At 32.0% G+C, this 13,767-nt stretch overlaps 1 protein-coding gene across 1 annotated transcript in view; it reads left to right on the top strand.

The window, feature by feature from the left end:
• Arl5b (ARF like GTPase 5B) overlaps positions 1-12,426 on the top strand; it is a 31,455-nt gene extending 19,029 nt beyond the window's left edge. The window contains exons 4-6 of the mRNA XM_076831821.1: positions 999-1,082; positions 4,871-5,022; positions 6,092-12,426. Of these exons, the coding sequence (XP_076687936.1) occupies positions 999-1,082; positions 4,871-5,022; positions 6,092-6,140 (285 nt within the window). The 3' untranslated portion in view covers positions 6,141-12,426. The remainder of the gene's footprint in view (positions 1-998; positions 1,083-4,870; positions 5,023-6,091) is intronic.
• Positions 12,427-13,767: the final 1,341 nt, after the last annotated feature.

Raw genomic sequence — 13,767 nt, 5'->3', positions numbered from 1 at the left:
GTCATCTCTATAACTTGACTCCATCCTTTCTATCTTATTTTAGATCACCATCTTACTGTACATAATCTTTAGCACCATATAATCTCATTTTTTAAACTTATCTTCTGTATAAGGTGTTTGAGCTAGATGCCTTTTCTTACTATCTTATTTTTACCCAGCAAAGTTGCTTTCATTCTTTGTTTTTATTTTTGTTTGAAGTTCCTTGTATTTTTGTTTGCAAGACCAAATTTTTTTCGTGTATACCTTCACCAACGGATTACTCCAGTTGTCCTGGCTCTCTTGCCTTTCTCTCATCTCACCTGCATGTTCCTTTAGCATATTAACACCAATGTATATAATTTAACACAGTTTAGCACTTTCTTTGTATGTGGTACTGAATAGAATGCAGGGCCTCACATATACTATGCAAATGATGCATGAATGACCTACATCCACAGTCCCTTTAAAACTTTTTTTCTTTTTTTTGAGATGGGATCTTGCAAAGTTTGAACTTGAGATCCCCTTGCCTCAGCCTCTGGTGTAGCTGTGATTACAGAAATGCAAACCTTCCCAATACATTAGTATTATTTTTAATGTGTTTAACTTTTTCTTTCCAATAAGTGGGAGACTGACTCATAAATATGTAACTGATTATTGACTTAGTAAATGTATAATAATAGAGTAATGTTTTAGTGAAAGTATTATTTAAATTACTGTTTCTTTTTATAAATCAATTTTATTCACATTTAAAAGCAAATATTATTACATAGTATGTATTCAAAAAGCACTTTAACAAAAAAAACTTGGTTACAGTTTTTGTTTATTGAAATCATCAGTTATTATCTTGTTAATAACATTTAGTACTCTGTAAGTTCTTTGTGACTAAAAATAGCACTACCTATTTTATAGAAATGACGATGCTATGTGAAGAAGCTACTTATATCACTTGAGTAAATTAAAAAAATTTTCACCATCACGTTCAACTTTTTTTCTTTCTTTTTTTTTAAATTGTCTTCTAGTTCATCATTCTCGTTGTTGATAGTATTGACAGGGAACGACTAGCTATTACGAAAGAAGAATTATACAGAATGTTGGCTCATGAGGTAAGTTTTAAAAACATATCTTCAAAAAATAGTGTTGTCAGATCTCTTATTGGTTTTTCTTTTTTATAATGATTAGTGTGCATTGATATTTGTTATTTCATTATTAGTAAAACTTTACCTATTGAAAAAAATTATTTGTACTGTCCTTCTCATTCCTCCTACCTTTCCTTCATTTCCTTCCTTTCTCTAATCCAGTGGACTTCTATTCTTCCTCTCCCACTCTCCCTTGTGGGTTAGCATCCATATATCAGAGAATATGCAGCCTTTGATTTGGGGGGACTAGCTTATTTCATTTAGGCATATATTCTCTAGTTCCTTCCATTTACTGGCAAATGCCATCATTTTGTTCTTTATGGCTAAGGAATATTTCGTTGTGTATATATACTACATTTTCTTTATCCATTCATCTCTTGAAGGACATATAGGTTGTTTTCATAGCTTGGCTATTATGAATTGAGCTGCTGTAAGCATTGATGTGGCTGTGTCATTGTAGTATGTTGATTTTAAGTCCTTTGGGTTATAGACAGAGAAGTGGGATAACTGAGTCAAATGGTAGTTCCATTCCAAGTTTTCTAAGGACTCTCCACGCTGCTTTCCAGAGTGGTTATACCAATTTGCATTCCCACCTACAATGTATGAGTGTATCTCTTTCCCCACATCCTTGCCAAAATTGTTTGTTACTTGTATTCTTGATAATTGCCACTTTGACTGGAGTGAGATGGAATCCCAGTGTAGTTTTAATTTGCATTTCTCTAATTGCTAGAAATGTTGAACATTTTTTCATATTTTTTTGACCATTTGTATTTCTTCCTCCGTGAAGTGCGTGTTCAGTTCCTTTGCCCCTTTATTTATTGGGTTATTTGGCTTTTTGGTGTTAAGTTTTTTGAGTTCTTATCTGGAGATTAATGCTCTATCTGAGGTGCAGGTAGTAAAAGTTTTCTCCCATTCTGTAGGCTCTCTGTTCATGTTCTTGATTGTTTCCTTTTCTGTGCAGAAGCCTTTTAGTTTAATACCATCCCATTTATTAACTCTTCATTTTACTTCTTGTATTTTAGGGGTCTTATTGAGGAAGTCAGTTCCTAAGCCGACATAATAGAGAGCTGGGCCTACTTTTTCTCCTAGTAGACGCAGAGTCTGTGGTCTAATTCCTAGGATCTTGATTCATTTTGAATTGAATTTTACCTTGGGCAAGAGACAGGAATTTAATTTCATTTTGCTACATATGGATTTCCGGTTTTCCCAGCACCATTTGTTGAAGAGGCGCTTTTCTCCAATGTATGTTTATGGAATCTCTGTGTCAAATATGAGGAAACTGTATATATGATTCCTTTGATCTGCATGTCTGTTTTTGTGCCAGTACCATGCCATTTTTGTTACAATAGTTCTATAGTATAATTCGAGGTCTGGTATTGTGATACCTCCTGTATCACTTTTCTTACTAAGGATTGTTTTGGCTATTCTGGGCTTCTTATTTTTCCAAATGAATTTCATGACTGCTTTTTCTATTTCTAGGAACAACAACATTGATATTTTAATAGGAATTTCATTAAATCTGTATAGCGCTTTTGGTAGTATTGCCTTTTTGACAATATTAATTCTGCCTATCCAAGAACATGGGAGATCTTTCCATTTTTCGGAGGTCTTCTTCAATTTATTTCTTTAGTGTTTTGTAGTTTTCATTGTAGAGGTCTTTTCCAGCTGATTCATCATTAGTGTATTGGAATGCAATTGACTTATAGGTGTTGATTGTATACCCTGCTACTTTGCTGAAATAATTTATGAGTTTTAGAAGCTTTCTCATAGAATCATGTCGTTGACTAATAGGGATAGTTTGAGCTCTTTTTTTCCTATTCATATTCCTTTAATTTCTTCTGTCTAATTGCCCTGCTGGGGTTTTGATGACTATATCAAATAGGAGTGGTGAAAGAGTGGATCCCTGTCTTGTTCCAGAGTTTAAAGGGAATATTCAAGTTTTCTGCATTTGGCATGATATTGGCTTTGGGTTTAGCACAGGTAGCTTTTATAATGTTGAGATATGTTCCTTTTATCCCTAGTTTTTCTAGTGTTTTGAACATGAATGAATGCTAAATTTTATCAAAAGCTTTTTCTGAATTTATTGAGATAATCATGTGATCTTGTCTTTCAGTCTGTTGATGTAATATATTATGTTTATTTGGTTCTGTATGTGGAACCAACCATGCATACCCGGAATGAATCCCACCTGATCATGGTTCATTATCTTTTAAATATGTTTTTGTATGCCATTTGCCATTATTTTAAGAATTTTTTCATCTACGTTCATCAAGGGTATTGGTCTGAAGATTTCTTTCCTTGATGTGTTTTTGTCTGGTTTTGGTATTAGGGTGATAGTAGCTTCATGGAATGAGTTTGGAAGGGTTTTCTCCTTTTCTGTTTCATGGAATAATTTGAGGAGTATTGGTTTAAGTTCTTCTTTGAAGGTCTTGTAGAACTTGGCTGAGAAGCCATCTAGGCTTGGACTTTTCTTTGCTGGTAGGCTTTTGATGGCTTGAAATTTATCTGTTTAATTTTCTATATCCTCTTGATTCAATTTAATTTAGGTAGGTCATGTGTCTAGAAATTTGTTGATCTCTTCGTGATTTTCTATTTTATTTGAGTATAGATTCAAAAAAGTCAATGAAACAAAATGTTGGTTCTTTGAAAAAATAAATAACATTGATAAACCTTAGCCAAGCTAATGAAGAAAAAGAGAGAAAACTCAAACTACTAAAATTCCTGATGTGAAAAAGGAAATATCACCACAGTCATTGCTGAAATACAATTGATAATTAGAAGCTACTTTGAAAACCGGTATTCCAATATATTAGAAAATCATGAGTACATATTGAAAATCTTGACATCAAAATTTGATTAACTTTTGCAAACATTATAAAAGCCTAACATTAATTTATAGGCTACTACTCTTTCTGCAGTGATTTTTCCACATTGAAATTACTTATGCATGCCTTAGAATAAAGCGTCATAAGTGAGATATGAAAAAAGAAAACCTTCAGTCTTTCCCCAAGTATTTATAATCATTAAATTATTTAATGAATAATGAGATCATTGTAACTTCTCTTTGTTTTTTAGATTTTAAAAAGGTTTTGTTTTTGTAATTAGTTATACATGACAGTAGAGTGCATTTTGACACATCATACGTAAATGAAGGATAACTTCTCATTCTTCTGGTTGTACATGATGTAGAATCACATCAGTCGTGTAGTCATATATTATGTATATCTTTTTGTTACTTGCAGTTCTTTTCACAACACTGAAATTTAGCCATGTCTGTATTTGAGATTCTGGTATATTTTCTTTTTTTTTTTTTTCTCTCTCTCTTACCAGGGATTGAACCCAGGGGCACTTAACCACTTAGCCCCATCTCTATCCCTTTTTTATATTTAAATAGAGACAGGGTCTCACTGAGTTTCATAGTGCCTCCCTAAGTTACTGAAGCTCCTTTGAACTTAATCCTCCTGCCCCAGCCTCCTGAGCAGCTGGAATTACGGTTGTGTACCACCAAGACTATCTGTATATTTTATTTTTTTATTTAACTCCATTTGTTAATCTGTCTTTGTTAGACTGAGCCATTAAATTGTGATTGAGATTATTTTTATTTCAACAAAATTTTAAAAATTATTAGTGCCTGATTATTTTAAAGTAGGGACATTCCATTATAACTGTCTGCTAAGTATATTTTACACTCTTACTTCATTATTTTAGTTTGACTAATAATATCTCACATAATAGAGGTTTTTTATTGATCGCAGGATTTAAGGAAAGCTGCAGTCCTTATCTTTGCAAATAAACAGGATATGAAAGGGTGTATGACGGCAGCTGAAATCTCTAAATACCTCACCCTTAGTTCAATTAAGGATCATCCATGGCACATTCAGTCTTGCTGTGCTTTAACAGGAGAAGGGTAAGTTAATCAACCTGAGGGGAGATATGGGTCCTTTCAGCTTTTTTAGGCAGAACTGTTTCCTTCTTGGATCTTTGTTTTTATATTGTATCTCTTAGACTTAGAGGGTTAAGTGATTTTAGTAAACAAAATTATAACTTTTTAAATAATTTTTAATATGAATATAATATTTAGCTAGAAAAAACAATAAATTTTATTTTATCTATTTATTTTTAATTCTAGAGATTGAACCTAGGGATTCTTTACCACTGAGGTACATTCCCAGCCCTTATAATTTTTTATTTTGAGACACTATCTAGCTAAGTTATACAGGCTGACCTCAAACTTGAATCCTCTTGCCTCAACCTATGGAGTCACCTTGATTGCAGGTGTGGTTCACCATGTCTGACAGTAATAAGTTTTGAATTAAATTTTCACAGTCCAAAATTTTTATTGTTCATTTGTTAACTTTTATAATTTTTTTGAGAGAAAACTGTTATATCACCTGAACTATAAAGGAACGGAATGTTTAAAGAAATTATACATTTTATGCAAGGACTTAAACCCAAGAAGTATACATCTCCTTTATTATCAGTAGCCTTTTTGGGAGACAAGAAATGTTTCTAGACAAGAAACATTTGAGACAAATGCCATTGTGGTGTAGTCTTTTCTAAGAATTTGAAAGTGGATATTAGGCCAAGGTGTGTTATACATAGATTATATAGTTTATAAACATCTAGGAACTTGTTTTTCTTCAGATCAACCTAACTTCTCCGTTTTCTCCTTAGAAATGTTGCAGTATAATATATATGTTATAGAAATGCTTTGACACATGATTTTAAGGTTGTTTGTAGGTATTTCATTCTTTAGAGTTTAAGAGGGTAAGGTGAAGTTCTTGCCTTTTTTTTTTTTTTTTATTTCAAGTGGTTTTAGTTAAATGGGAGGGGTATTTGCAGTCTTTATGTCAAAACTGCCAAAGCTGTATCTTCAAGATGAAAGTAAAGCAGTTTCCCACATTGACTCATAATGATTTAAAATCATTTTAAGTGAATCATTCATTAATTTTAAAAATACTTCTTTCTTTGTGTAGGTTATGCCAAGGTCTAGAGTGGATGACCTCCCGGATTGGCGTGAGATAACTTTTTAGCTTGAAAGAGACTGCTCTATTTATTCTATGACATGAACATTTTTCCTAGTACCTTTAGCTGCTGAGGCAGCAGCATGTTTAATTTATAACAACACAAACCTCTATGAGCAACACTTGAATCAAGTGCAGCTGAACTGGAACATAAAAGATTTTTTCTTAACTTTTTTTAAATGCACTAATCTTCAGTTGGATGAACATAATGCATAACTGTTTTCAGCAACAGAATTCTTCTGACTGCTTATTCTGTATTCTAATTATTCAGTGACTGCCTTGTAAAAATGTTTGTCATGTTTAATGTTTTCAGAAGTATTGTTATAACCTTTATGACCAATTCTTTCCATTCATGATCACCACTCCCTCCTTCCAGTTTTGACAGAATTTTAGTGGAAATTATCAGGTACTACTTCCAAATTTTTCCAGCACTAAATATTTGTTCTTTTTATGAATCATTTATCTTTCTGACAGACTTTATTCTAAAGAAATAAATCTGCCTAGAAGATACATATAAGAAAGATTAACCATCATGAATATTTGCCTTTAATTCCCTCACATATTGCATTTCATGGAAGAATTGTAAGTTGCTATTAGCATGGAAATTAAGTGGACTGTTAATTTATATAAAGAAATTGAGTTCACTTTTGTGATTACAACATTTGGTAAAAACTAATCCAGGTAAAATATTTATTTGAAAGCCTGGTATGGATGGTAAATACTGTTGAATTAGTCTGGTAATTTAAGGAATGTCATTATTCAACATGTATATAATAATCAGAAATTATTAAAGCACACCAGCACTAAAATTAAAATATGACAGCTGAATCTATTTTACTATCAATTTGCAAACAACTCTGTTATTCACAAAATTTCAGCTATTATTTGAAGAAAATATCACATCTGCTTTTGACAGTAGCTAAAGCAGAAGTATGAACAGTCCTTTTTCTTTCTTAAAATTTGGTATAGTGTCTGTCATAGCATTTTTGCCACCAGCAGAATATTAAGAAACCATGGGGCTTTCTCTAAATATTTTCGAGAATGTTGTATGGAGTAGCCTTGAAACAGTTGCCATTTTTAAGTTATATGTACTTCATGTTCTAAAATCTTACAGGAAGCTGCTAAATTTTATCCTGGCTTTTATAACATTACTGTAATACTCAAAGTTAGTATTCTTAACACCACTTAAATTCAGAAATCAAAGTGCAGGAAATGTCATAATCAAAAGTTTATTTTTTGGATAGCATTAAGTTTTTGAGGCAGTTGTCTAATATGAATATCTAAGCATTGCATATTTTCAATTAAGAGGGAGGACAGGAATTTTAATTTTAATTCTTTCATTTCCAATGTGTGATTTTGTTCTAAAGAAGGTATAGAACATATATTTAGAGAATGTTATTCCATTCTTGCAGTATTTTTTTCTTTTGGATCAAAAATAAGATTCAGTGTTCATAAGAATATCAAAATATCTGTTCAAAAGTGGTGTTTTAATTTTAATATTTTATTTGTAAATGAATTTAAATTTTGCTGTTTTCAGGTATATTTAGTTTACTATATTGAGATGAATTAATTTAGATAAACTTGATAACACTTTCCTGATTTGTTTAGTGGTAGTATGCTCTCGAACAGAAAAATGGCCAGGAGCAAGCTTTCTGGACTTTGGGAAATAATTAACTTTATTTTGAACCTTTTAATTAATTATTCTATACCAAGTAGTGGCTTAGTTTAGTTTCAATACAACCCATAATCAAGAACAAGTGAGAAAAGCAGATATAAGTCAATATGGTTGCTTTGTGGGGTGTGTGTGTGTGTTTTGAGTTATGGTGGTGGAGGGAGATGAGAATTAAGAAAATACCATTTACCTAAAGCACACTTTGCCTGAATTTCTACTTGGTTTTATTGTTTACCATAAGTACTAAGGATAATTCTCAAACCTATCCTGAGAAAAAGTATGTTTAGTACTCCAGTATTATGAAATAATTATCTGCCTTCATGTATCCAATATGATTGGCTGGTTCAGTTCTCTTCTATCAAATTACATGGTTATTTTTTATATTACCACTTCAGCATTATATTGAAAGTGTTTTTAATAGTTGATTGTATTTTGTCAAACAGCTATACTAGTAGAGTCTAAGATTCGCTATTTAATTTTCTAAATGATTTTTTTAAAACGTTTTGTTATTTTTGGATTTGAAGTGATCTGTGTTAGCTGTTTGTTGAGGAGGAAGTCATCATTCAAGTAGACTTTGTGCCAATGATTGGGAAAAGTTCAATTAGGATGTTCATACAAAACTTTTTAAAAGGTTTTCATCAGATCTTCCTGTTAAATAATATGAAAACTGATCATCCTTTACTCCAAGAGAATGTCTTGACTTAAGCAAATATCTAATACTGAAGCATTGATTTTATTCATTATAAACAGCCAACAGATATTATTTGAAAAATGTAAATTTGTGATTAGTGCCTTTATTCATATTTGAGATAAGTTCTTAATTTTGTATTATACCTGCTCTTTAGAAGTCTGATTAGCAGCTAATTAGTTCAACAAGGGAATAATTTGAGCTTTTACCCTCTCTGTTGACATATTACCTAGCAAAGTTTCTAGTAAGTGGGAAGTAAGAAACCCAACACACATTACCTTCAGGAGATTATTATACATTTTATTTTTAATTAGAGGATAAAGAATTTAAAGTTTTGTGGGGTTTTTTCTTGTTTGTTTTGTTTTTTAGTTGTAGATAGATACAATACTTTTATTTTTTATTTATCAATATGATGCTAAGGATAGAACCCATTTCTTCACAGATGCTAGGCAAGCACTCTACCCTAACCCCAAAGAATTTAAATTTTAAGGAAAATATTTTCATTGTGTTAAAATATACTTGCTTTTGCAAGTTCAAATATGGCATCTTTCTTAATTCTGAGATTTTGCTGATTGAAACTCATTTGAGAACTCTTTTAGAATTAACTATCCTTTTTAATAAGGGAGTATACTTAATATTGTTAATGTAATTTAATTTCTTAAAACCTGAAATATTTTTATTTATATATATATATATATATATATATATATATATATATATATATACACACACACACACACACACACACACACACACACACACATAAAATCTATTGAAAACTAAGGATTAAATATGTAATTTTTGCTTTTAGGTTCTTGTGTGAGTATGCTTAAAGGTATATTCTGTATTCATTAGAAGAAAGATAATACAAATTTCAGTGCTGAAAATTTCTAAATGTCACCACCCCTATAGCCATAATCACTTTGATTAAGCATAATTGAACTTTCATTATCTATAAAATAAAGAAAAAATAATTATTTTCTTATGGAAGCAGTTAGTAATATAGGCAATGCCATTTACAGTAGCCTCTGAAGAGCCATGGAATGCTCAAAGCAAAGAAAATTTTGAAGAAAATAATAGAAGCTTTTTTTTTATATAAATCTTTTTGGTCTAGTGTTGTAGGACAAAAATATAGATGAAATTGTTTCTGAATAGCACTCACTTAATCCATAACTGTACTTTAGGAAAATGTACTGGTACTATACATATATATGTATGTTTTATTGACATTTCTCTTAAAGTCTTAATTTATGGCTTTGAACCAAAAAACTTTGAAATCATATTCATTTATTATTTGATTCCTAACCCCCTTGTCACTCATTTTTTATGCAAACAAGTAGGAAATTAAAGTACATTTAATAACTACTATTCAACTTAAATTGAATTAATGGCTAATGATAATACAAAAGAGAAAACAAGCCATATTGCATAGAAAATAATATTATACTGCTTAAAATGCATTGGTGTATGTTGGAAATAACCTTCTTCTGGAAAATTTATCTTGCTCATTTTCATGGCTTTACTAATTGGATAGAAGTGGTTAGTTCAGTTTATTGCCTATAAATGCCACCCCAAACTACAATTCTATTTAACTTTTTAGTATTTAAAATATACTGTAGCCAGACTGTCCTTGTTTAATAAATGTCTGCATAAATTTGAAACTTTTATAGTCAAGGTTAGGTTTTCCAATAGTGTCTCATCATTATTCATTGATTGTAATTGTGAAGACAACCCAAAAGCTAGGCTCCTCCTCAAAAAAGTATAGTTTAAGAATTTTGGGTAGCCAAAACTATTTTAGAAAAGGTCAATGTGAAAAATATGTTCAACTACTACATTTTAAATTTAGTGGGGGGGGGGAAATGTGTTCAGGTGGCCTAAAGTCAGCTTTAAATGTATGTGCTTTGATGAAATGTTTGGATAGTGTTAATTTGAATGCTATTAGAAATAAATTCTAAAAAGTATATAATATTTTACTGTAGAATTAGTTGACCTCTATTATTTTTAATGTCACCAAAAAAATTGAAGACTGATTATGTTTTCAGATGTTGGAACTATAGTCACATACAGGCATCTTTTCCTTGTCCCCTCCCCCGCCCCTTAACCAGTAATCTGAATGTTCTCCTGAAAATGAAGAAATAATATAATGTGCTCTGTATGGCTTTTGGAATAAGAAACAAAGTCCTAGCCAGGGTCAGTGGCACATGCCTGCAATCCCAGCAACTAGAGAGGCTGAGTCAGGAGGTTCATAAATTCGAGACTAGCCAGCAATTTACCACAGCCCTAAGTGATTTAGACCATCTCAGAATAAAAAACAAAAAGGTGCTGGGGATGTCACTAATGGTAAAGTGCCCCTGGGTTCAGTCCCCAGTACCCACCCCTCCACCCCCCACAAAGAAAATGAAGAAGAAAGAAAAGAAAAAGGAAAACAATGTTCTGAAAGAATGGAAATGTTTTCTTGCATAAACTTGTAAATTTTTAATTAAAAAGTTACCTCATTTTTCAGTCCACAAGGTGCTTTGCTCAAGTTTGTGGGATGTTACACCATCCCATAATACCCCATTTACCCAAACTGTGTTTGAAATATGCAAAATTCACAACTAAGGAATCGCATTACTTAAGAGATTTTTGTTTTATTCTGAATTGTTTATTACCAGCAGGGCTGCATGATGCATCAGATTCACACACAGTTTTCATTAAAGCAAATGAGCCAATACTCATTCAGTATTTAATTAGTTAAATAGAGTAAGGGAAAGGAAAATCCTTTAATTTGATTGGTTGTAGTATTCTGTGAATATATTTCCATCAATATTGGTTAAAATAGCAAATGACTATGATTTGATCTCCCTTGTGTATGATTTCTTTGCATGTTTTATCCCATAAAAGACTATAATCATTTTGATCTTACATTTTCCCTCAGGAAATTCACGGTCTTGAAACCTCTCTTTTATTCTCTTGGAGTAAACTTTCAGTGTGGGTTATGAAATTTTTTAATTTTGGATTTTAAAAAGTTGAGCTGCTGTTTCATTGAAAGTGTGAAATGATGGTTGTCATTTTTTTCAGTTATTGGATTGTTATAAACTTTATCATGTTCATCTAGTCCACAGAGCATAGTTTTTTTAAAAAAATTAAAAGCAGTTATAGCCTTGCTCTTGCACTTATTCTAATCAGAGTATAATGATTATAATCACCCATTGCCATCTTAACATAAATTGGTGCTTTAGTAAAGAGGAAGCATTAGGTCCCGTATTCAATATACTTTTTGCCTCAGAATGTACAACTACATTAAAATCTGTTTTTTTATATTTATGTTCATTTCTTAAAATTTAAATTATATCCATAAAGGTTCAAGCTTTTTGCAATAGCTCTAACAGTGTATCTTATATCAGCCTGAACAAATACAAATGGCATTATAAGGTCAAAATTGTAAGTCAGATCTCTCTGTGGTCCCCATGCAGTAGTTCAGAGGAAAGAAAAAAATGTCCTTCATACCACAGATTGCTCTGAACCCTAACCAAGCAACTGAAATGTATGCCATTGGTTCAAGATTATAAGCATTAACCAAGAAAATTGCAAAGGTAATTAATGATTCACATCATCACTTCCTGCAAATGGTTCAAAGCATGTTCTTCTGATGGTGGGTTGTTTGGAAGACATGTTTTTGTCATTTTAATACTTTATTACTATTGTGAAATGCATTTTATACGTTAAGTTCAGGTGGCTGGTTCTCATGATTATTTCTACAGTTTCGTCATAATGAGTTGCTTGCATGCCTACTTATCTAAGTAAAAGGATGCTGTTTGCTCTGGAATGTTCATCTTTTAAACAGGTTTTGGGTCATTTACAATCATGGTGCAATATAGTGTAACATTCATTTGTTTTCAGTCAACAGTTTTATTTTTGTCATAATAAATAATTACTTTTCCAATATGAAGAGACCCAGTGTTTTCTTTTAACCATAAAACATGTTTTAACAATATTTTTATTGGAAGTTTTAGAAATTCATCTAAGCTCACAAAGGGTGAATTTTATTTAAAAAGTGATGTGGTAAGGGATCATGATACCCACAGTCATTTTTTTAGAACAGACTGGAACCAGACTACAACACTGGGGAAAAACTAGGAAATTATGCTTTTCTCCTGCACATCTCTTTCTCGTTCTTCCAACTGGATTTCTGTTTCCTGGTCCACATGGTAGACAATGTCTAAGTTTATTTTGTGTAAGAAAGAAGTCAGATTATTAGATTTTTAGATACAATTCCGAATTCCCCAGGAAAATTGATTTATTAGCTGGCATTGAGTCAGTTACCCTCTCTGATCCAAACAACTAAATTCATCAGAGAAGGAGAATCCCTGGGGAAGGAAATCCAAGGAGATGTGTATACTCCATTATGGGATGTTATCAGGATCATCTACACTGTATATCTACTTGAGTTAATGTTCTTTAAAATGTTGAGATGAGTCGGGCTATGGCACATGCCAATAACCCCAGTAACTCCAAAGGCTGACGCAGGAGGATCATAAATTCAAAGCCAACCTGAGCAACTTAGGGAGATCCTGTCTCAAAATTAAAAACAGGCTGTGGATATAGCTCAGTGTAAAGCATCCCTCAGTTCAATTCCTAGTAAGGGGGCTGAGTGGTGGGGGAGAATTCATTCCTTTCTATTACTGAATAATATTCCATCATATGGATGTATTGTAATTCACTTATCCACTCACATGTTGGTAGACATCTGGGTTGTTTCTAATTGTTGTGCTTTTACAATTAAAGCATCCAGAACGTTTCATGTATAAAATCTTTATATAAAAATTCAAGAATTAAATAATTGACTGTTTTTTGTTGTTATTGTGGGGTTTGGTTTGGTACTAGAGATTGAACCCAGGGGCACTCAACCACATTCCCAGCCCTTTTTAAAAATATTTTATTAGAGACAGGGTATGACTGAGTTGCTGAGTGCCTTGTATGTTGGTAAGGCTGACTGAACTTTTGATTCTCCTCTTAGCTTCTCTGAGTCTCTGGAATTACAGGCGTGCACCACTGCCCCCAGCTTGTTTGTTGTTTTTTATTAGTATGAAGAATGCTCATTTCTTCAATCTTATTATTCTAATTCATTGTTTTATAATAATTATACAGAATAGTGTTTTTCATTGTGACATGTTCATAATATGTACATAACAATTAGATTAATTTAATATCCCAGGTGTTCCCCCTGTCCTGTTCCTCCCCTGGTCCAGTTCTTCTGATCCATTGGTCTCTCCCACATTTTTTTTT

This window comes from Callospermophilus lateralis, chromosome 13, assembly GCF_048772815.1.
Source record: "Callospermophilus lateralis isolate mCalLat2 chromosome 13, mCalLat2.hap1, whole genome shotgun sequence".
Classification (NCBI taxonomy): Eukaryota; Metazoa; Chordata; class Mammalia; order Rodentia; family Sciuridae; genus Callospermophilus; species Callospermophilus lateralis.
Note: the sequence above shows the minus strand (reverse complement) of the source record. Positions and strands in the feature narration are given on the sequence as shown.